This window comes from Lynx rufus, unplaced genomic scaffold, assembly GCF_022079265.1.
Source record: "Lynx rufus isolate CCGP_SWC_20201006 ecotype Redwood Valley unplaced genomic scaffold, mLynRuf1.p SCAF_2, whole genome shotgun sequence".
Taxonomy (NCBI): domain Eukaryota; kingdom Metazoa; phylum Chordata; class Mammalia; order Carnivora; family Felidae; genus Lynx; species Lynx rufus.
In genome coordinates, this window is record NW_025814834.1 from 2,135,510 (window position 1) to 2,154,729 (window position 19,220).

The window sequence follows — 19,220 nt, forward strand, 5'->3', positions numbered from 1 at the left end:
TCCGGTCTTCCCAGGGTCGCTGGCCACCGAACCGAACCGCTGGGCGGCCGCGGGGACCGAACCGCTGGGCGGCCGCGGGGACCGAACCGCTGGGCGGCCGCGGGGACCGAACCGCTGGGCGGCCGCGGGGACCGAACCGCTGGGCGGCGGAGCCTCTGAGAACAGGAAAGACGCACCCGGGAGCCGGCTGTGCTCACCTGTTTTGGCCCGAGGTCGGCACAGTCACCGGTGCTCTGCGGCCGTAGTAGCGTCACTTGTGAGAGCCCGGCACCTCGTGTGCCGTGGTGTCTGGTGAAGGTCCGCCAGGTGAAGGGCCTTTCTGGAGAACGCATGCCGCCGGTGGTTGGCGGAGCCTCCAGCTGTGCAAGCGGCAGCCGCCCCCTGCAGGCCAGCGAGTGTGGGTGCGCCCTCTGGCGGGTCTGGGCGTAGTGACGTGGCAAATGCGGTGGCGGGACGCGCTCTCCCCCCTCTGTGGGGACGGTGCTCCAGGGCACCTGTTGCCCCCGCAGGACAGAGGCTTTGCTGGGGGAGGCTGTTCCTGTCGCGGCTTGAGCCCCGTGGTCCCGTGGGTCGGGCTGCGTGCCTCGCCGCGGACTTTCCTGCTCGCCTCCGCGCTCTCGCCGCTGACCCTGACATCCGGGTCCTCCGTCCGGGCGGTCCGACCAGGGGCACGCCCACTCATCTTCCAGCCCTGGCCTCTCTACGAGTTTGGCTTTTCCCCCGACCCGTAGTCTGGCTTTAGCAAGGGCCCCGCTCCAAATACAGACGTGCGTTTCTTCTCGTGCCGTCTGGGGAAGGGGCTGAGGGCGTCGCAGGACACAGCTGGCTTGCGTGTCGCCGACAGTGTTGGGCCAGCGCGCTGGCTGGCAGAGCCTCGCCCCCGACGTCGGCTCCACTGTGCCGCCCGCCCACAGCCCGGCTGGCAACCCCAGAGCTGCATTTCGAAGGCGGCGACAGGCCTCTGGCCGCGGCCGTGGCCCAAGGACGCTGACCGCACAAGCCCCCTGCATCACGGGGAGTCTGCGGCTGTGGCCACGTGCCTCCCAACTCCCTCCGAGCTGCGGCCTGAGAGGCCGAGGCCGCCTCGGGGGTGTGGCCTGCGCCCCAGGGGTTGGTGGCACCTCAGGTGCCTGTGCTCCTGCCCCTGCCCAGAGCTCCCCGGGACAACGGGGCCGCTCGATCCGGCCTCCGGGAATCCTTCACGGAGCTGGGCTGTCTCTCGTGAAGCCCAGGATGGCCTGACTCCCCTGGAGGGGCCTGGAGGCCTCTGCTCAGATGCCCTCTCTTCCCAAGGAAGCGGAGAAAGCCAGAGAGGGAGTCCGGGACCCTCGCCCCGTAAGAGGCGGGTCCACGCTTCACCCCCTGGCTGTGCCCTCTGAGGGCTGTGGGCACGTGGGCCTCGGGGAGCTGCTTGGGGGGGCTGGGCCCTGGGGACAAGCACACGGAACGCTGACACTGGCACACAGGCGTCCGCCCAGTCCCACCCTCGTCACACCCACAATGTGGTGGTGTGGGTGGTGAAGCAAGCGGTCTGGGAGGACTTGCATACAGACGTGCGGTGGCCAAAACGTGTTAGGCATCCTCGAAAACCTCTCCCCTTCTGGAAACCGAGTCGGAGCATTCTCCACAGCAGCCTAGTCAGGGGCTTTGCAGACGGTCACATTTTCTCGGAGCCACGGCGCCGGTCCCCCAGGAGCCTGGCTCGACCGCTGTGACTTTCATGCCCCGCGTCTCTGCGCTTGGCACACGGGTGCTTGTTAACAAATGCGCACCAGGCGCTGGGCTCTCCTTCCCCGGCCGGCCCGGCGCCCAGGGTGTTGGGGGACAAGCGGTGCCTGCCGGCTCCAGCTCAGGCCCGGCAGCATCCGTCCGGGTCGTCCGTCCCTTTGCTCTGAGGCACAGAGCTCGTGCTGTCACGTCGTCCCCGCGGCCCTCATCCCTTACCTCTGCCTTATAGATTATCCCCAAACAGAGCGAGCCGGCCCGGCAGCCCGAGAGCCATCCCGAGGAGACGGAGGAGGAGCTTCGTGAGCACCAGGCCCTCCTGGAGGAGCCCTACCTGGACCGGCTCTCTGGGCAGAAGGAGGCACACGCTCTGGCCGGCGTCCAAGTGAAGCAGGAGCCCATCGAGAGTGATGACGAGGAGGCGGAGCCCCCGCGGGAGGTGGACCCGGGCCAGCGCCAGCCCACCGAGCAGGAGCTGCTCTTCAGACAGGTGACCGCGCTGGCGGGGGCCAGGCGGGGTGGGAGTCGATGGACCGGGCGGGCCAGGAGGGACAGGCCAGGCCCTCTTCGCTCAAGGGGCGGCGCCGTATGGCCGGCCGTCGGTGGACATGGACGGGCCTCTTCCTCCCGGCCCTTCCCCGGGTGGTGTGGGAGGCGGGTGCAATTTGCTCTCTCTTTTACGTTAGCTGTGCCTAGAGATATAGACCGTCTGTCCACGGTGGGCATTTGTGCACCCGTGTTCCAGCCAAATGCCAGCTTCGGAGTCCCTAGGGATGGTTTTCTTTCAGATCTGTAAGCTGTAGGCTCACATAAATCCAAGCGTTAGTAGGATTCAGCATAATCATTGAAGGCGGAGGGGGATGGAGATTGATTTATTTTTTTGTTCTTTTTTTAATTTTTTTTTTAGTGTTTATTTTTGAGAGAGAGAGCACAAGTAGGGGAGGGGCAGAGAGAGGAGACACAGAATCAGAAGCGGGCTCCAGGCTCCGAGCTGTCAGCACAGAGCCCGACGTGGGGCTCGAACTCACGAACCGTGATATCAGTACCTGAGCCGGAGTCGGACACTTAACCGACTGAGCCACCCAGGCATCCCAAGGGAGATTGATTTCTTAATTGATCAAAAAGGTAGTCAGGGCCTTTGGGGGCCCAAGAGGCAGTGGTGACCAACTTTACACATCTGGAAAAACGGTGTGATGTAGTTCCAGGCACTGACACACAGCGACCAAACCCACTAGAGACTGATGAGTAAACTGATGAAAGATTTATCAATTTATAGTGAAAAATAAAACTTCCACGCCCACAAAACCACTAGGGCAGCCGGCCAGGGGTGCGCAGGAAGTGGAATCCGATCGTAGCCTTGAGCGGCGGAGCTGTGTCTGGAGTGTGGCGGCTCCCACAGTCCGCAGGGGGCGTGCTGCAGGCAGGCGGCATCTCGTGCTTTTTCTGTCGCTCCTTCGGAGGGGGTCCCTCTGTGGCTTCTGGGTCCGCGTTATCAGCACCCCGGGCACCAAAGCGCTGCCCCACAGAGGCGGTCTGGACAAGGGGCGGTCTGGACAAGGGGAGGGGCTGCCTCTTCTGTCGTGCAGACTCCTGGCATCAGTGAGCCCGGCTGGCCGGCAGTGCCCACGCCACGCTGCCCATTTGGGGCCCTTGTGGTATTGAGCGCTTACCAAAGCCGACTCCTAGAAATACAGTTTTGTGAAAAAGAGGCGTTTGTGGAAGTATGTTTAATTGCTTCACCTCCTTTTCCTTCTGGTGGTTTTTGCTGGAAGGCAGCCAACGTGGGGTCCTGGGCATTGTCCATCTGGGTCCCCACCCGTCCTCAGAGAGGCACATCTGCCCATCCCTGCCCCCTGACACCCGGTCGGCCGAGCCCCGGGCACCTGGAACCTGAAGAGAACATTTCTTTGCCTCAGTGGAGCCTTTCTGCCCTCGGGCCGGGGTGTGGGACGCCAGGAGGCCGGGGAGCAAACGTGGCAAAAGGAAGAGTCAGCCGTTCCACCCTGAGGCGTGCTCTTCTCTCACGTCTCCGGCTGCGCATCAGGGACTCTTGGTCAGAGCAAGAGCACAGCGGACTCGCCCGGGAGGGCTGCCTGCAGGTGGGGACTCCTCGGGCACCAGGCAGCCCGTCCCGGCAGCCGCCCCAGCGAGTTCCTGAACCGTGCGCTGCATGCGGGTGCCCAGAGCCGTTAGAGAAGAGATCCGTGTAGCCCTTCAGCCGGGGAGGGGGCAGGTGACGTGGGGGCAACAAGAGCCTGTGTCTTCTCCCCCCGCCCCCCCAGCAAGCCCTCCTACTGGAACAGCAGCGTATCCACCAGCTGAGGAACTACCAGGCGTCCATGGAGGCGGCCGGCATCCCCGTGTCCTTCGGCGGCCACCGGCCTCTGTCCCGGGCGCAGTCGTCCCCGGCGTCTGCCACCTTCCCCATGTCCGTGCAGGAGCCCCCCACCAAACCGAGGTTCACCACAGGTACCGTGCACGGGGGCGTGTGGGTTGGGGCGGCCGACCGGCACCTGCGGGCAAGACTGGGGCGCAGCCGGAGCAGACGCAGGAGGCCCGCCCCGGGCTGCACCGTCCGGAGGGCGAGGGGATACCCCTGACCTGGTCTGATCTGCGCCTGGGCAGAGCCCTGGCTGGGGGACTGGCTGGGTTGGTCACTGAGGCTCCCCACCCCCCTCTCTGATGCTGCGGTCTCTCCTGGGTGCCAAAGCCCATCTCCCCTTTGCTGGAGAACCCGTTTCCTCCAGAGACCGCCCACCCACAGGCCACCGTGGCCGGCAGGCCGGGTAGCTTCCCATCCACGGTCGGCAGAGACCGCGACCTCGTGCTTTCTCACCCGCCCTTCTGTGAACCGAAGCTGCAGGTGGGGCCTCGGCTGTGAGGCCCAGGTAGCTTGTGGGTACAGTTGGGACAGCTCAGGCAGCCTCCCGGTCTCGCCTTCTGGATCCAGTTGTCCTCCCTGCCCCACCCCTGCGGGAGCACGGTGACACCTGCCAGCAGGACTGTTTCTGCTTGACCAGCACCGCCCCCTGCAGGCAGGGACGAGGACTGTGTGGCCAGGCAGGCGCCCACCCGGGCCAGAGGCTCTGGGCTCTGAGTCGGGCCCTCCCAAGTCAGGCAGCGGGTTGCACCCCGGGCGTCCACGCTGCCCAGCCATGCCCGGCCCGGGACAGAGGGCGGCCAGGACGGCTCTTCACGTCCTTCTCGGCTGCTGGTTCTTTCTGGTGACGGACAAAGAGCACAATCCCTAAAAGCACAACGGTTTCGTCCTTCAGACAGACCTCTAAGACGTCCTGTCCGCACGCTGTTAACACGGAACGTCTGAACGTGCCCAAGTTCTCCTTGTTAAAAGGATACTTTTTATATTCAGAGGAAAATTTCATTAGTACTTATCCAGAGGCCGAATCATTGCTTTTCAGAAAGAAACCAGGAAACTGCAGAGGGTCACAAATAGAGTCAGCAGGTGACTAAGATGGGCACGTCCCTAAAAGACCCCAGAGACCCCGGTCCCTGTAACCATGGTGGAAATGTGCCCGCTGTGGGGGCCGGGGAGGCCCCCGGGGCGCCTTTGTGCCTGCACGTCCCCTGCAGTGGCCTGGCCAGTGGCCTCACCTGCCTTAGTGCTTTTTGAAAATGTATAAAATAGGACGAGCTCACCGAAAAGAAACAGGAGAGAAACACCAAGAAATTGACAGTTGCCTGGAATCCCACCCCCCAGAGGTAGCCACCCTCAGGATCGGGTTTAAGTCCTCCAGATCTGTTTCTGTGCACAACTGGACGGACACGTTTCCAAAGACGGGACTCGGCTGTCGCCGTGGGCTTGGCAATTCTCCACGCCCTGCCTTGGCGGCATCCCGTGCACGTGGTCCTAGCTCGCCCTCGTGGCGGCAGAGCGTCCTGGCTCCTCGTCTCTGCAGACTCGTGCGGTTTCTGTCCGGATTCCAGGTTCCTGTCTGTAAGCGGGAGTGACCTGCGGTCACCTCGAAAGTTCCTGCCACGGGATCAGTAAACACTAGCCGACTGTTGTGTCGGGATGATGCCATGTTCGTCTTGTTCGTGTACACGCATTCCACACGTGCACACGTATGTATGTATGTTGCCATTACGAACTGCTGAACGCACCCTCTCGGGTACACGTGTCTCGTACACGTACTTTAGCGCGTGGGTGGTGAGCGCGCTTGGTCCCATAGGCCTGTTCTTCGCCAGCTGCTTTTTTTACCGGAAGTCCTCCCTGCCCCACCCAGTCTTGCTGGTATAACCCAGGAATGCTCCAACACGAGGGGACTGACTCCCGTTAGCCTGACTCACGAGAGACTGAGAGGCAGTACTGGGCCCAGTACGTCCTGAGGCCAGGCGTCCAGCTTGGCCCTGTAGAAGCGGGCTCATCCTGCAGCCCTGTTCCTGCGTTTGGTGACGCTGCCTCTGTTCTCCAGCATCAGGAGCATAGAAGTAGCCGTGGGTCTGACAGCACAGCTCATCTCACGGGGTCCCCACCTTTCTCTGCCTGCGGGAGCGGGTCTTAGCCACACATGCCCCTTCCCAGGCCCCTGCCTGCCCGAGCGGGTCCATTCAGCCAGCCTGACCTTCCGGTTGTGCCCCTGGGAGACCAGGTACAGGGGGACTACAGACAGTGCTGCGGCAGGGGCAGCGGGACACCCCTCCCGGCAGATGTCACGTGGGCCCCGAACCTTCTCCACCCACTGTGGGGGGGGGGGCATAGAGCAGGTGCGCTCAGCCCGCCCCCGCCCTCCCCCTTCTCCAGCCCCGTGTCCAGATGCACAGGATACATCCACCTGCATGAGATTTTCCGGGCCGTGACATCAGTCGCTCTGGTCTGGGAGTGTCCCCATCCCGTCTGGGGGCCGGCCGGACGTCGCTCCTCAAGGGCCACCCCATCCCCAAGGCTCCCTGGCGCCCCGCTGTGCCCCCAAGGACGCTGCAGACCAGGCAGTTGGTTACCCATATTCTGTGTTAATTCTCACCACACGTGCTTGCCCGTGTGTCTGTGTCATCGCACACGTGTCCCAGCCAGTCCGGAGGGTTCTGAGAGTAGGAAACAAGTCTTACCTTTTTTCTGAGCCCCCACAAACCTTGGACGGTCCTCGGAAATGCTTGATAGGCTGCTCCCCGACAAGAGGGACTTGGATTCGGGGCCTAAAGCGTCTTAGTTGGGGGGAAAACAGCACCATCCTGGAACATGAGTGCCACACGGCTTAGGCTTGGGAGCGGGCTGGGGCATCTTTTCTTGTCTTCCTGACTTGCCCCACCACCCCCCACCCCGGGGACCCCTGGGCATGTGCGGTGAGCCGGCACACAGCCCCGTTCCCATTTCTGTGAACCGCACTCGGCCCCAGTGAACTTGCAGTTTCCAGACAAATCGTCCTAGGGGACGCGGGGCTACGCTGGCCCGGCCGCTCCCAGGGAGGTGGCAGGTCGTCCCGCCGCGTAGCTCTCTGGGTGGGTGGAGGGCGGCGGGCCTGCTGCCAGAGGCCCCGAGGGCCCCGCTGACCGCGGCCGACTCCGCTCCCGTCCCCAGGCCTCGTGTACGACACGCTGATGCTGAAACACCAGTGTACCTGTGGGAACACCAACAGCCACCCCGAGCACGCGGGGCGTATCCAGAGCATCTGGTCTCGGCTGCAGGAGACGGGCCTCCGGGGCAAATGCGAGGTAAGGCCGCCCCCAGGGCAGCGGCCGGGCTCCGGCGACGGGTCGCGACAGGCTGGGGGCGCCCGTGAGCGTTCCCGCCAGGGCATCAGGCACCGGTGTGTGGGCGGGAAGAGGCTCGGTCTGCTTTCCTGAACACCCAGGTCCTCCCTTGGGGGAGCCCGCCTCTGTCCTGCCTCCTTGTTCCCCTGTCACTTCTGTCCCCTCTATCCCCTTGCCCTTTCTGTCCCTCTACCCCATCCCCCTCCATCCCTGTCCCCCTGCTCCCTCTATCCCCGCCCCCTCTGTGCCCCCTTTCCCCTCTGTCCCCGTCTCCTCTATCCCTGTCTGTCCCCGTGTCCCCCGTTTCCTCCATTCTCCTGTCCCCTAGCCTCCCCTGTGCCCCCCTACTGCAGGACAATGGCGGCCGGCCCCCCATATGCCCATCAAGTGGGGACCTATGTCCATCCCGCAAAAGCAAGGACGGGATGCGGGTGGCACGTACTTCCCTGCACAGTGACCCAGGCAAGAGCCCTAGAGCAGGCACGTCAGGGCCGTGGGGGCAGCAGCACCCCCTCTGTGTGTCCATCTGTTCTCCTTCAGAAGCTACAATATTTGGGAATTTAAGTTCGTCTGGTGATACAGGATTTTGGGAGGGGAAAGGGGCACGAGAGCCCCACGGTGCCCTCTGGGGAGGACGTGACCCTGCCTGGTTGGGCAGGACGGAGGACGGCACCTGCTCTGGGGTCTGGCCGGAGGCTGCACCACCGGGGGGCAGCAGCGCCCTGGCAGACACCCCTCCGAGGAGATCTTCCAATGCCCTGGTGTCCTGTTCGGCGTCCCTCGTGGGACCAGGGCCCCTGCTCCTCCTTCAAAGGACCGCTCCCCGTGACTGCTCTTTACCCTCTGGCCTCTCCTGGAGGGTCCCCTCAGTCGGGGGCCTCTGGGGGCTTTTCAGATAGAAGATTGCACAGGATCGGTAGGGATAAGACCATGAGACAGAACACGTGGGGAGAATGGGACCCTCGTCTGCCCCGAGGTGGAGTGCTGCCACTTGGTGGCCGGCGGCTGTGGGGCATCCTTGGACCTGTGGACGTGGACACCAGGGAGGAGGGGGTCTGTCAGACGTGGGGTCAGACCTGAGTCAGCAGGACGGCGGGGAGGAGGCCCGTGCGAAACACACAGTGACACGCGGGACGCAGAGCCCGGTGTCCCTGACATGCGGGGACACTGACCTCAGGGTACACCACCTGCTTCACACAGCCCCGAGGGATATGGCGTCCCTGCCTCCACACGCTCCCACACGGGCCCCCAGGGCAGAGCGCAGGGCCCAGGTGCTACACACGGGGGGTGGGTGTCAGCCCTTGACAACAGAGGTTAGAGGGACTGGCAGTGCCCGGACTTCCCAAGGTCCCCGGCCACTTGGAGACCAGAACCTCCTGGTCAGGGCCCCCCGATCCAGTGGACGACTGAGGGAGCCCCAAGGGCCGGGCTCCCCTCCCTGTGCTGCCGCGTCGGCCTCTGCTGGGCAGCGAAGGGCGCGGGCTCGCGGCCCCGTCCACGCGGGGAGGCCCGGCTGGCAGACGTGCGGCCGCCGGCCTGCACCTGCCCGCTCCGCTCCCTTCGTCTCCCGCGTCCACGGCGTCCCTCAGGAAGCGGGAGCAGCCCCAGGCCTGCCTTGCGCTCGGGAGCCCCACCAAGGCCCCCAGGGTCGTGTAGACGCCCGTGGGACTGTCGCCCTCAGAAACGTGAACTTTAATCTCGCTCCATAAACTGCCCTCCTCTTAAAAATTTAAGTAAGCGGAGCTCGTGTAAAGAGCAGTGAATTTTATGTTAATTTCTGGGGGAAAACGTGGACATCGCTGTGGAGTCTTGATTTGAGGAATTTCCAGACCAAAGGAAAAGCGGCGATGAGTGAAGGTAGCCGAAGGGCCCCAGCGAGGATGGCAGGAAGGGGGTCTTTCTCGTGCAGGGGCCTGGTGCCCCGCCCCCCGCACGGGCGCTAGGGGAGCAGCTCCCACGGCTTGTGGCAAGCCCCACCCCCCATCCCCGACGGGGGCCCCAGCAGTTAGAAGGCAAAGTGGCAATTTGATGCCAAATCGTGTGGGTGACAGGGAAGGTTAAAGCGTCGAAGGCTGGAATTATCTTTCTAAACGTTTTCAAAGTTATAATTAACGCGTAAAGCCTCCAAAACATTTTTCAAATATTTTTTAAACGTTGTGTTGGGTGCTGTTTACTTTTTGTTTTGCGAGGACCAAATAACCGTGTGCCCGTGCACGTATAAAATTCAGTTTCCTCCGGGGTGACGGTGTTCCTGGAACTGCCTTCTGTTGACACGAAGCCCTGAAGGCACAGGGAGACGTGCGCACCTGTTCCTTCTGTCCCCGCAGTGCATCCGCGGACGGAAGGCCACCCTGGAGGAGCTGCAGACGGTGCATTCGGAGGCGCACGCCCTGCTCTATGGCACGAACCCCCTCAACAGGCAGAAACTGGACAGTAAGAAACTTCTAGGTATTTCAAGGCCTTCTTTACCTTTACCGCCCGCGCTCGCTGGCCCCGCCCCTTGAGCGCCGCCCACCGGGCGTGTCCTGCGCCTGCGCGGGGCCTGCACCAGGTACTGAGGGGAGGGCGGGCGGAGGCTGCTGGTTTCGTGCCTGGGCCGGGGGTGCTGCGACCACGGCGGGCGAGAACCGCCGGTCTTGCGGAACGTTCCGTGGCAGGGCGTAGACACTGGCGGCGGATCGGGGGATACTCCAGCCGCGGACCTGCTGCCAGCCCTCTCCGGCGGTGAGCCCGGAGTCCGGGAGGCAGGGGCAGCCCCACGCGGGCTCCCCGCGGGGTGGGGGGCTTCCGCGCTGGTGGGCCTGAGCGAAGGGACTTGCTCACCGGCGTCTCCTGCGTCAACGCCCCAGGAGGTGGGGGGGGTCTGAGCAGGGACCTCCAGCACAGGCAGGTCCGGAGCCTCCGGGCCCTCGGGCTCCTGGGCGCAGACCCCACCCCCGACATGACCTGTCCGGGGCACCTTGACCCCAGCCTCCCAACCACCTTGAACCTGGAGGGACGCGGGGGGCGGCCTCCTGCCCCCTGTCACCGAAGGCTCTGCTCAGGCTGTGCTGGGCGATCCCACCACGGTGTGGCCGGTCACTCCCTCGGTGCACGCGTGGGTGTGTGCCCTGCTTCACGCGTGCAGTCGTTTCCTCCCTCGGGGAGCCCCTCTTCTGTGCTAGAAATGCTGTAGGCGTTGAGGTACCTGACAGGAACGAAGCACCTTAGTCTTTGGAGGGGGTGGAGCTGGTGGCCAGGAGGAGATCGGGGTCCAGTCCTAGGGCGGCCAGTCATATTACTCCCTGAGCCCCATTGCCCTGTAGTAACGAGGCTTTCGGACGACGTGAACCCTTGTTCTGGGGACATAGGAGCCAGCAGCACGGGGAGAGCCTGGGGGCTGGACGGCAGGTGCCAGAAAGTGCCCTCCCGAGCTAGGGCTGGGGGTGGACACCCCCAACTTGGGGGGGCTCGGCTTGGCCACTGCAGAGACCTGGGCCCGGGACAGAGGGCGGGGAGGGGTCACATCCGGGGCTGGCCAGAGGTTCTGAGAGGCCTCCCCTGCCCCAGGCAGACATTGCCGACACCTCCTCAGAGAATGACCGGCCCTACGGAAGCTGACGGGATCCCAACGGGGAGCCACCAGTTCGTGAGCCCGCCGTGTGCCCGGAGCTCCCAGTGGCTCTTAGGTCCTCAGTCTTATGAATAGATGACCAAGGATTATCCTCCCCCCCCCCCCCCACCAGGGAAGCGCTTAGCGGGAGAAAGATCCTGAAACAGGGCAGCTCAGAGGACAGATTTCTGGGACAGATCGGGGACACTGTGAAGAAAACTGAAGCTGTCGTTACCCATAAAGAGAGCTACCACGTCCACGTAACGTGGACAAGTGCAGCCAGCATGGAGGAGACCCAGAACACTCGTGCCGCATCAGACAATAGAGAGTCCCAGGGCTGGAGGGGAGGACAGGGGCAGGACCTGGACAACAGGGAGAAGAATGAGAAAGTCCAGGGAGCGTTCCTGCCGTGCAGAAGCTTCCGGGGAAAGTGAGAAAAAGGGAGGAGAGCCTCATAAAGCAATCACGGGCCAGCCACGGCTGCCCGGACCCTCTGAGGGGTGGCAGGGACAGTGTTGGAACGGTGGGAACAAGGGGACATGAGGAGGTGCGTGAGATTCCAGGGCGAGCGCCCCACGACATGGGTGCCGCCTCGCCGGTTCCGGGCAGAGACCTTCCCCACCTGCAGCCGTGGCCGAGCCAGGAAGGGCGAGGAGGAGCTGAGCGGAGGCCTTTGCAGACACCCTTTCTCCAGGAGGACACGCAGAGCGAGGTCGAGGGCCCGCCAGGCCACGGGTGGGAGAGCCCGCTGCCTTGTCCGCTCCGGCTGCTGTACCCAGGCACCACAGACAGAGGCCAGAGTCTGTCGCTTACGGGCCGGCAGCGGGAGGGCTGGGATCGAGATGCCACACGGCGGGCGCAGGCTCTTTCAAATCACGGGTCTCGCTGCCTCCTCCCTGGGGCCCGAGGGGAGGGAGCCTGGCAGGGTTTTCCGAAGGCACTGACCATGCCCACCAACGCGCAACCCTCCTGACCTGACTGCCTCCAAGCCCCGCTTGTAACACCGCCCCCTGGGCGTCAGGGTCCCGTTGTGTGAGTCCAGTCACAGAAACCAGCCCCCAATGGGATTTGCTCCCCACGTGGAAGCATCCAGAACACCCTGGAGCAGTGTGGCTGAGGGCTTGTGCCAGCGTCTTGTTGGGCTCCCTCCTGCCCTGCTCCCCACACCTTGCTGCCGGTGCTGGCTGGGGGCTCGCTTCTCCCACCCGGAGGGGCAGCCGGGGCCTGGTGGGCTCAGGACGATACCAGAGCTGCTTGTCCTTCTGGCCACATGGTGGGTCTGGTCCACGGCCCGGCCAGGTGCTCTGGTTGCCGGGAGCTCTGCTCCCCAAGACTCCCTGGGAACCCCAAGAGAGCTGACGCCAGATGTGCCCCAGAGACCCTCCCACCCCAGCCTGTTCTGTACAAGAGCCATCACCCCGCAGAGGTTCTTCTGTCCTCTGTTTACATAGCAGGGTTTGTTCTTGCTACTCAAGTCGGTTTTTCAAAGCCCAGCCGTTGTGGTTTAGGGTACGCTGTAGGAAGTGACACCGTAAGATGTGTGGGGACGGTTGGCCAGAACGGGAGGGAGGTTCCCCAGCTCCCTGTGGAGAAGGGCGTGCTGTGTGCTCTGTCCCTCAGTCGCGGGGTGTTCGTGTGTGGACTGCAGTGTGCCCAGGGCCCCGGTCCCGGCGGTCGTGGAGTGGGACTCGGGCAGAGGGTGGAGGTCTGAGCCGCTAGCTCCAAGGCAGGACTGCAGGTGCAGGAGGACAGGTTGCTGGTGGAGGGCTTGGGGACCGGCGGGGCGAGAAAAGGTGGGAACCCGGGCAGAGCATGTCCAGAGAGGGGAGCCTCAGAAAGGAGCCTTCCAGGATGCGGACGGTGGGGAGGTGGCCAGTGGCCTCAGGGACGAGCTGAGCAAGGAGGCCGCGTGAAAAAAGGCCAGTGCGGCGCGACAGGCAGGGCGGCCTCCAGGACCCTGCGGGAAGTGCCGCTCCTTCCGGGGCGGCACCTCGGCTGCCTGGAACATCTCCAGTACGGGAGAGGATCCCGTGGGCCCCGTCGGTGCCACCGAGGCACAGCACCAGTAAGCCCCCAACCTCACGGTCCCTGGGGCCGGCTGGACGGCCCCACAGCGGACGGCAGTGTCTACTCTGTCCCAGGCGAGCGCACTGAATGGCCCCCGCGGCTGTCCCCACTCTTAGCAGGGGGCTCGTCCCAGCTCAGCCCCTGCTCCCTTGCCTGCCGCCAGAGGCCCGTGTCAGCTGAGCCGCCACCAAGGGGCCTTTTGCACTTGTGTGTTGCCTTCTGACCGTGAAGTTGGGCGGGGAGAGGCGGGTCACGGGGAGAGGCGGGCCCGGACGCTCCGGCAGGGGAACCGGCCAGGTCTGGGAGCTAGTTTCACACTCGGTTTAGGACGGATGGTGAAGCAGAGACGCGGCGTATGCGGGGTCTTCAGGGAGGAGGGCCTGGAGCTCTACTAGTGGCTGGCCCTGCAGCGGTGCCTCCTGGGCCCGGGTCCGTGTGGGGTTGCCCCTCCTCACTCGGGCCCCTGAAGCCCCCCTCCTGTTTGCGTCGTCCTCACACCTGCTCCTCCCCCGCCACGATGCAGCCGTCCGAGTGAGCTCCGTGTGTCTTTTGTGGTGGCAGAGCCTGTGTCGGCAGCGCATGAGCGTGTGTGCGTGGGTCACGCCGGCGAGGCCCTAAATCGCCGCTTCCTTTTGCTTCCCCGCTACACGCTGTTTCGAAACCCATTCCCATCGCTCCGGGGACACCTAACCGGCTACCTTCTCTCGGCTCGGGATCCGTGTTGAGAGTCCCGGTGATTGTGCTGGTAACCAGGCATCCTGTCGTCAGTCTGACTGTTCCAGACCTAGTACAGTTGGCCGTTATCTTGTTGCTAACAGAACCCTGATCGGGCACGTGAACACCACCGTGTGAGTTCCCTCCCTCTTCAAAGCGAGTCTTCTAAGCCGTGTGCGAGAAGACCCGCGTGGGCGCTGAGGTGCAGGGCCGCTCGGCTCGGCCGACGCGCACCGTGGACGCTGAGGGGTGTGGGTCTCGGCCTTCTGACGGCCGGCCCCTGGAAAGGGAGCCTGGTCGGATGGCCGCGTGGCACCTGGCAGCGCTCGGGAGGGGTGAGACCCCGTGTGGGGAGCAGCGGTGCCTTCCCCACGCCCGCGGGCCCACCAGCCCACCTCTCAGCAGCTGCGCTGATTGGAAAAGCAAGGCGGCCCTTCACGCATCCGCGCCCGCTCTGCCCGGACGTTTGTGGCCTTGCCGAGGTGATGGTGGCCCCGGACCGCGGGAGGCCCGAGTGAGCCACAGGCGAGGAGGTGGCTGGGGACAAGTGAAAGTGAGCTGTGCTGGTAGCCGGCCACGGTTCCTCGGGAGCTGTTTCCGGAACCGCTTTCCTGTCCAGAAGCACATGCTTAGCGCCCACCCAGGAATGCATGAGGATCCTACCTTTTCTTTCTATTTCGGTCTTTGGTTGCTGGCTAATGAGCAAAGTCAAAATATTTAGGTGATTTATGCTTTTAACGTAGACAGTATTGGCTCTAATTTCAAAAAGAGAAATCTAGTCTCTTAGCAGAGCCTCCTTCCACTTGGACTTAGGCACCAGATGTGTCTGAATGCATACACACGGGCCTGTGGATTATCCGGGAGGAAGCTGTTTAAATCCCCCACGCCGTGTTCCTGTGTTAGAATCATCCATGGTGGGCAGAGAGCCCGTCGTGAAGCCCCAGGGCCTATCGAGGACTCCGCACCGGTCCCAGGACTCAGTCGGTGACCTAGGCCATTAGGTGGGCCTCTTCCCGGACACGGGGCAAAGCAGGACGGCAAGAGGCCCGGCGTCCGTGCCCTCTGCTTCCCCGGGCCCGCTCCCCCAGCCCACCTGCTCCCTGCGGCGGCTCCCTGCAGAGGGTCCCTCACGGTGCAGGCCGGGCAAGCCCCTCGGGAGCCACCCTCCCCTGCCCTGCACGTCCTGCCTGGCCCCCCACCCACTCACACATCTGTGTGTTCCTGGCTGTGGGCCGGCCGCGGGCACGAGGGAAGGCAGGCAGACGTGTCCCCGCCCTCACAGGGCAAACTATCAGAGTATGTGGCGGCGGGAGCCGCGGATCCAGGCAGTGGCGGTCAGCAAGACGTGGCACGAGGAGAGCAGGCGGGGCGCAGGGAGAGGCCGGTCTGAGGTCGGGACCCCGCGGCCAGGCATTTCAGAGGTGGGAGGGGACGGGTGGCTGTAGGGTGCGCCGTGGCCCCGGGTGAACGTGAGCGTCGTGTGTCACGTGAGCAGCGGGAGGGTGCCGGCCGGGGCTGGCCCGTGACGTGGCCCCCGGTGGCTCGGTGCCTAGTGTGGTCCACGCCGGGAGTCGGGATGAGGTGGGCACGGACGAGGCCAGAGTCCGGCCCGGGCCTGTGGTCCCAGTGGTATGGCTCACGGGCATCTAGAGCAGGAGCCAGTGTTCTGGGGCAGGCAGAAGGGGGGAGGAGCTCCCCGCAGTGGGCGCAGCCCTGCCACGTCCAAACAGGAGGCCGGGGGTGCCTGGTCGGCTCAGTTAAGTGTCCCACTCAGGGTTTCTGCTCAGGTCAGGAGGTCACGGTTCCTAAGTATGAGCCTCATGCCGGGCTCTGTGCTGGGCACGGTGTCTGCTTGAAATTCTCTCTCGTCCTCTCCTCTCTTCCTCTCTCAATCTCTCTCTCTCTCACTCTCTCTCTCTCTACCCCTCCCTCCCTCCCTCTCTCAAAAAAAAAGAGGAGTCTGAAGCTGGCCTAAGGAACCCGCCAGGGGAGGCCTGGGGGCCACGGGGGCAGGGCGCATACGGGAGCAGCGGGCAGCCCAGAGCGGGTCTCCTGGGCCACCTCCCCAGGCACGCGGCCACATGGAGCCCTAGGGGGGCGGGTGCTCTCTGTCCTTTGTGACAGGTGAGTCGTAGGCTGGTTGCCAGCCAGCGCTGGACCACCCTGAGGAGGACAGTCCCGGTCTTTGTCACCAGGGCTCAGGCCCGAGCCCCGTGGGAGAGGGGACTTGCCCCGGTGCCGCTGGCCGGGGAGGGCCTTCCGGGTGGCCAGCTCCACTCCGTGTGGTTTCCTAGCTGTGTCCGTGTTTATAAGTGGGGAGGGTGTGTCGTATTCACATCCCCCCCACCCCGGGATGCTCCGTGTGATTCCGGGCCCTTCTCTCTCCCTTGTTTGTAGCCAGGGGGCGGGTGGTGCTGCCGGAGCCGCGAACCCGGGAGGATGAGGGCCGGCGGGGAGGCTCCCTGAGGGGCCGGGTCGGGTTGCTAAACAGCGAGAAGTTCTTGGGACACCGCCTTTCGGCTCGTCCTGTGCTCGGTGCGCCGGCTCAGGCTGGAAGGAGAGCCCGCCTCTCCGTGCGGACCCCCAGAGGGGTGACCGTTGCCTCGGGGAGGGGGAGGTCTGTCCACGGGGACTGTCCCCCAGCAGCCACACGGTGATGCCGAGGTACCTGTGACGCCAGCGGGCCCCTCGGAGTGTGGCTGTGTTGTGCGCCTTCCGCAAGTGCCAGCGCCCCTGGGCTCCCCGTTCCCGGAGCCCGCGCCGCGCTCCCTGTAGGCGGGGCGCCTGTGACCTTGCCCTCCTGACCTTGACTGTCCTTCTCCCCGCAGGCTCGCTAACCTCGGTGTTTGTCAGGCTGCCCTGCGGTGGTGTCGGGGTAAGTACTTCTTTAATGTGTAAATAATGTCCTGCTTGTTCTCGGGCCCCAGTGGCCGCAGAAACCGCTGCCCTGTTTTCCGCAGAGTGGATAATTGCTGCCAGGTGTTTTCCGTAAACAGGGTCTGGCGGGTGGGGCCGCCCCCCCCCCCACCGGGCCCTCCCCCACCCCCCACCCCCCACACACGTGTGGCTTCAAAGGCCCGGGGCCTGGGAGCATTTGTAGGCTGGAGTCGGGCACCTTCCTCCGGGAAGGCCGTCTGGCACGCAGGCGCGCCGTGGGGAACAGGTCGGTCTCGCCTCCCAGCCTGCGGAGGAACAGCCTGCGCGTCTCGGCTCAGGTTGCGGTGGCACAGGGGTGTGTGCGATCGCTGTGTCCGACCGCCAGCCGGGGGCCCCGGGGAACCTCTGAAGGCCGTTGTGTTGTGGGGGTGGGGGGGCTGCTGCTTTTCTGTGAGCGATAACGCCCTCGGGCCGGCCTGCTCAGGAGAGCCAGCGTCTCTCACGATTTCTGGTCTGGACGTCCACCCTGCCCGCGGCGCGGTGAAGGTCAGGTGTCCACGGCCAGCACTTCTTGTTAACGGGAAGAGGCCCCCATCCCAGCCCCCGGCTCCCGTCGCCCTGGATGACAGAGGGGTGGGGGGGCGAGAGCGGGGCCCGGGGCTGCTGGCCATCGAGGCCGCGTGGCCCGTGAAATAGCGCAGTCGGCCGCGGAGGGAAGGGGCCGGCAGGACACCGCGGACAACAAAGCCGCTTCGGCGGAGGCCGCGCAGGGGCAGAGTGTGAGCCTAATTACAGATCGCAGGGTGAAGCCCCGGGTCTGGATTCTGTTATGGAAATGAAACAAAATTGTTTTCTTCCTGAGTCTTTACAAAACTCGCTGCTTTGAAAATTATCCCGTCAGAAAGAGAATAAACGGCATTTACTCATACCACCACCAAGCCCCCTAGAGTTATTTTATTTTATATTGTAAGTAGGCTGCAATCTCTTAATTCGGGGCAAATTTTTGGCCGGACTTGAAAAGGCTTGGATTCGGCTGCCCTGCAGCCAGCGCGCTGTGCGAGGCAGGATTTGTGATTTGCAAAAGGGAGAGAGAGCTCAAGTCGGGCCTGGGGCCTGGAGCCAGGCAGCCCCCGCCGAGGGTGCATCCAAATCTGAGCGCCTGCAGACCAAGCAGCACCCACCTTCACATCCGGGCGCGAGAGCGCTGAACTGGGTAGAGGGAGCCTGGGGACTCACTGGTGGAAGGCGTGAACCGTAGGGTCTTTCGAGGCCTCTCCATAATCCCCGCTCCCAGGAGGGCGGAGAAGCACTTTGCGTGTGTGGGCTCGGCGTCACTGGTGGGGTCTCGGGAGAGCCAAGCAGACCCCGGGAGCCTAAGTGTGGGTGGGAGTGTGCGTGTTCTGGGTGCCGACGCAGGTGAGGAGGGGCCTCTCCGCTTTTCCTAAAAGTTATTCTGAAGTAACATTTAGGGTGTGGGATGGTGTTTTCAAGTTGTTTGCAGACCCCTTTTCCCTTAACTGTGCCGAAAAGAGAGTTTGAAGTCAGTGGAAGCTTCTTTCAAACCAAATGAAAGGATCTGCTGCTTTGCTCACCTCCTGATCTTTTCCATCTTCCCCTTAAGGGGACGTGGTGTGGGTGAATCCCCCTCCCTGCTGGCCCTGTGGCCCCCTCGCTGGCCCGGGCGTCCTGAGCAACGTGGCTCCCCAAGGGCCGTGGTGTGCCCGGCACCGGCCGCCTCCGGTACATCCCTTCTGAATCTGCAGGAAGTGTCCCCCAAGTTTTCCTCTGCTGGAAGAAACGTAGCAGCCCATTTGCACTTTGGTTCCTCGTTCGAGCTCCTGCAGTGGCAATGGCCCTCCTGCCCTGCCCTCCCCGGGGCTCTTGCCCCTGGAACTCAGGGCCGGAAGGCAGCCATCCCAGGCTGGCCCAGCAGTGGCAGCCTGGGACTCCGTCCTTCCTCTGGACAAGACATCACAGGGCTCTCGCTCCGGGGTCACACACACAGACCCGTCAGAGCATGTACCGGGCTGGTTCCCTGGGCTCAGAACCCAAGATCCTCACATTTTGAGGAGAAGTAACCTGAGTGGTTTTGCGTAAACTGCCTTTGGTCCTCGGGGGCAGCATCCGTGCCAGCCTGCCCTGGACACCCTCGTCCTCCCTCCCGGGAGGCTCAGCAGCGGTGGTGGGATGCCCCTGCCACTCGCCCGAGGACCGTCCCCTTCAACTGTAATGAATCGGTTCTGCAGCTGACGTAGGTTGGCCCGGGCCAGCTCTGTTTGAAAAGCTGCTTCCGTGACTAGCGGGACGGTATCGTTTACAACAGAAGCCGCTCTTTGAAAGTCGAATATTAATGCCGTGCAGAGTCGGCAAAGTGCAGAGCATTCTTTTGACATTTGGAAACCGTTTAAAGAACACAGAGGTTTGCTCACTGCAGAGAATAGCCGTCCTCCGGAAATGGCTTGAACCCCTCATAAATGTATTTTCAGTCGTCTCGCTTTGAAGACGAAGCTTCACGAGTTCATTGCGGGAAATGCAA

At 63.7% G+C, this 19,220-nt stretch overlaps 1 protein-coding gene across 4 annotated transcripts in view; it reads left to right on the forward strand.

Moving 5' to 3' along the window:
* The window catches only part of HDAC4 (histone deacetylase 4), a 250,211-nt gene that overhangs the window by 197,439 nt on the left and 33,552 nt on the right, over window positions 1–19,220 (forward strand). For 2 of the 4 annotated variants that reach the window (XM_047085760.1, XM_047085763.1), the window contains exons 12-16: window positions 1,958–2,215; window positions 4,008–4,194; window positions 7,262–7,395; window positions 9,762–9,882; window positions 16,636–16,682. In XM_047085760.1, coding sequence (XP_046941716.1) covers window positions 1,958–2,215; window positions 4,008–4,194; window positions 7,262–7,395; window positions 9,762–9,882; window positions 16,636–16,682 — 747 coding nt within the window. The remainder of the gene's footprint in view (window positions 1–1,957; window positions 2,216–4,007; window positions 4,195–7,261; window positions 7,396–9,761; window positions 9,883–16,635; window positions 16,683–19,220) is intronic. The other 2 variants (XM_047085761.1, XM_047085762.1) reach the window with 2 other exon arrangements.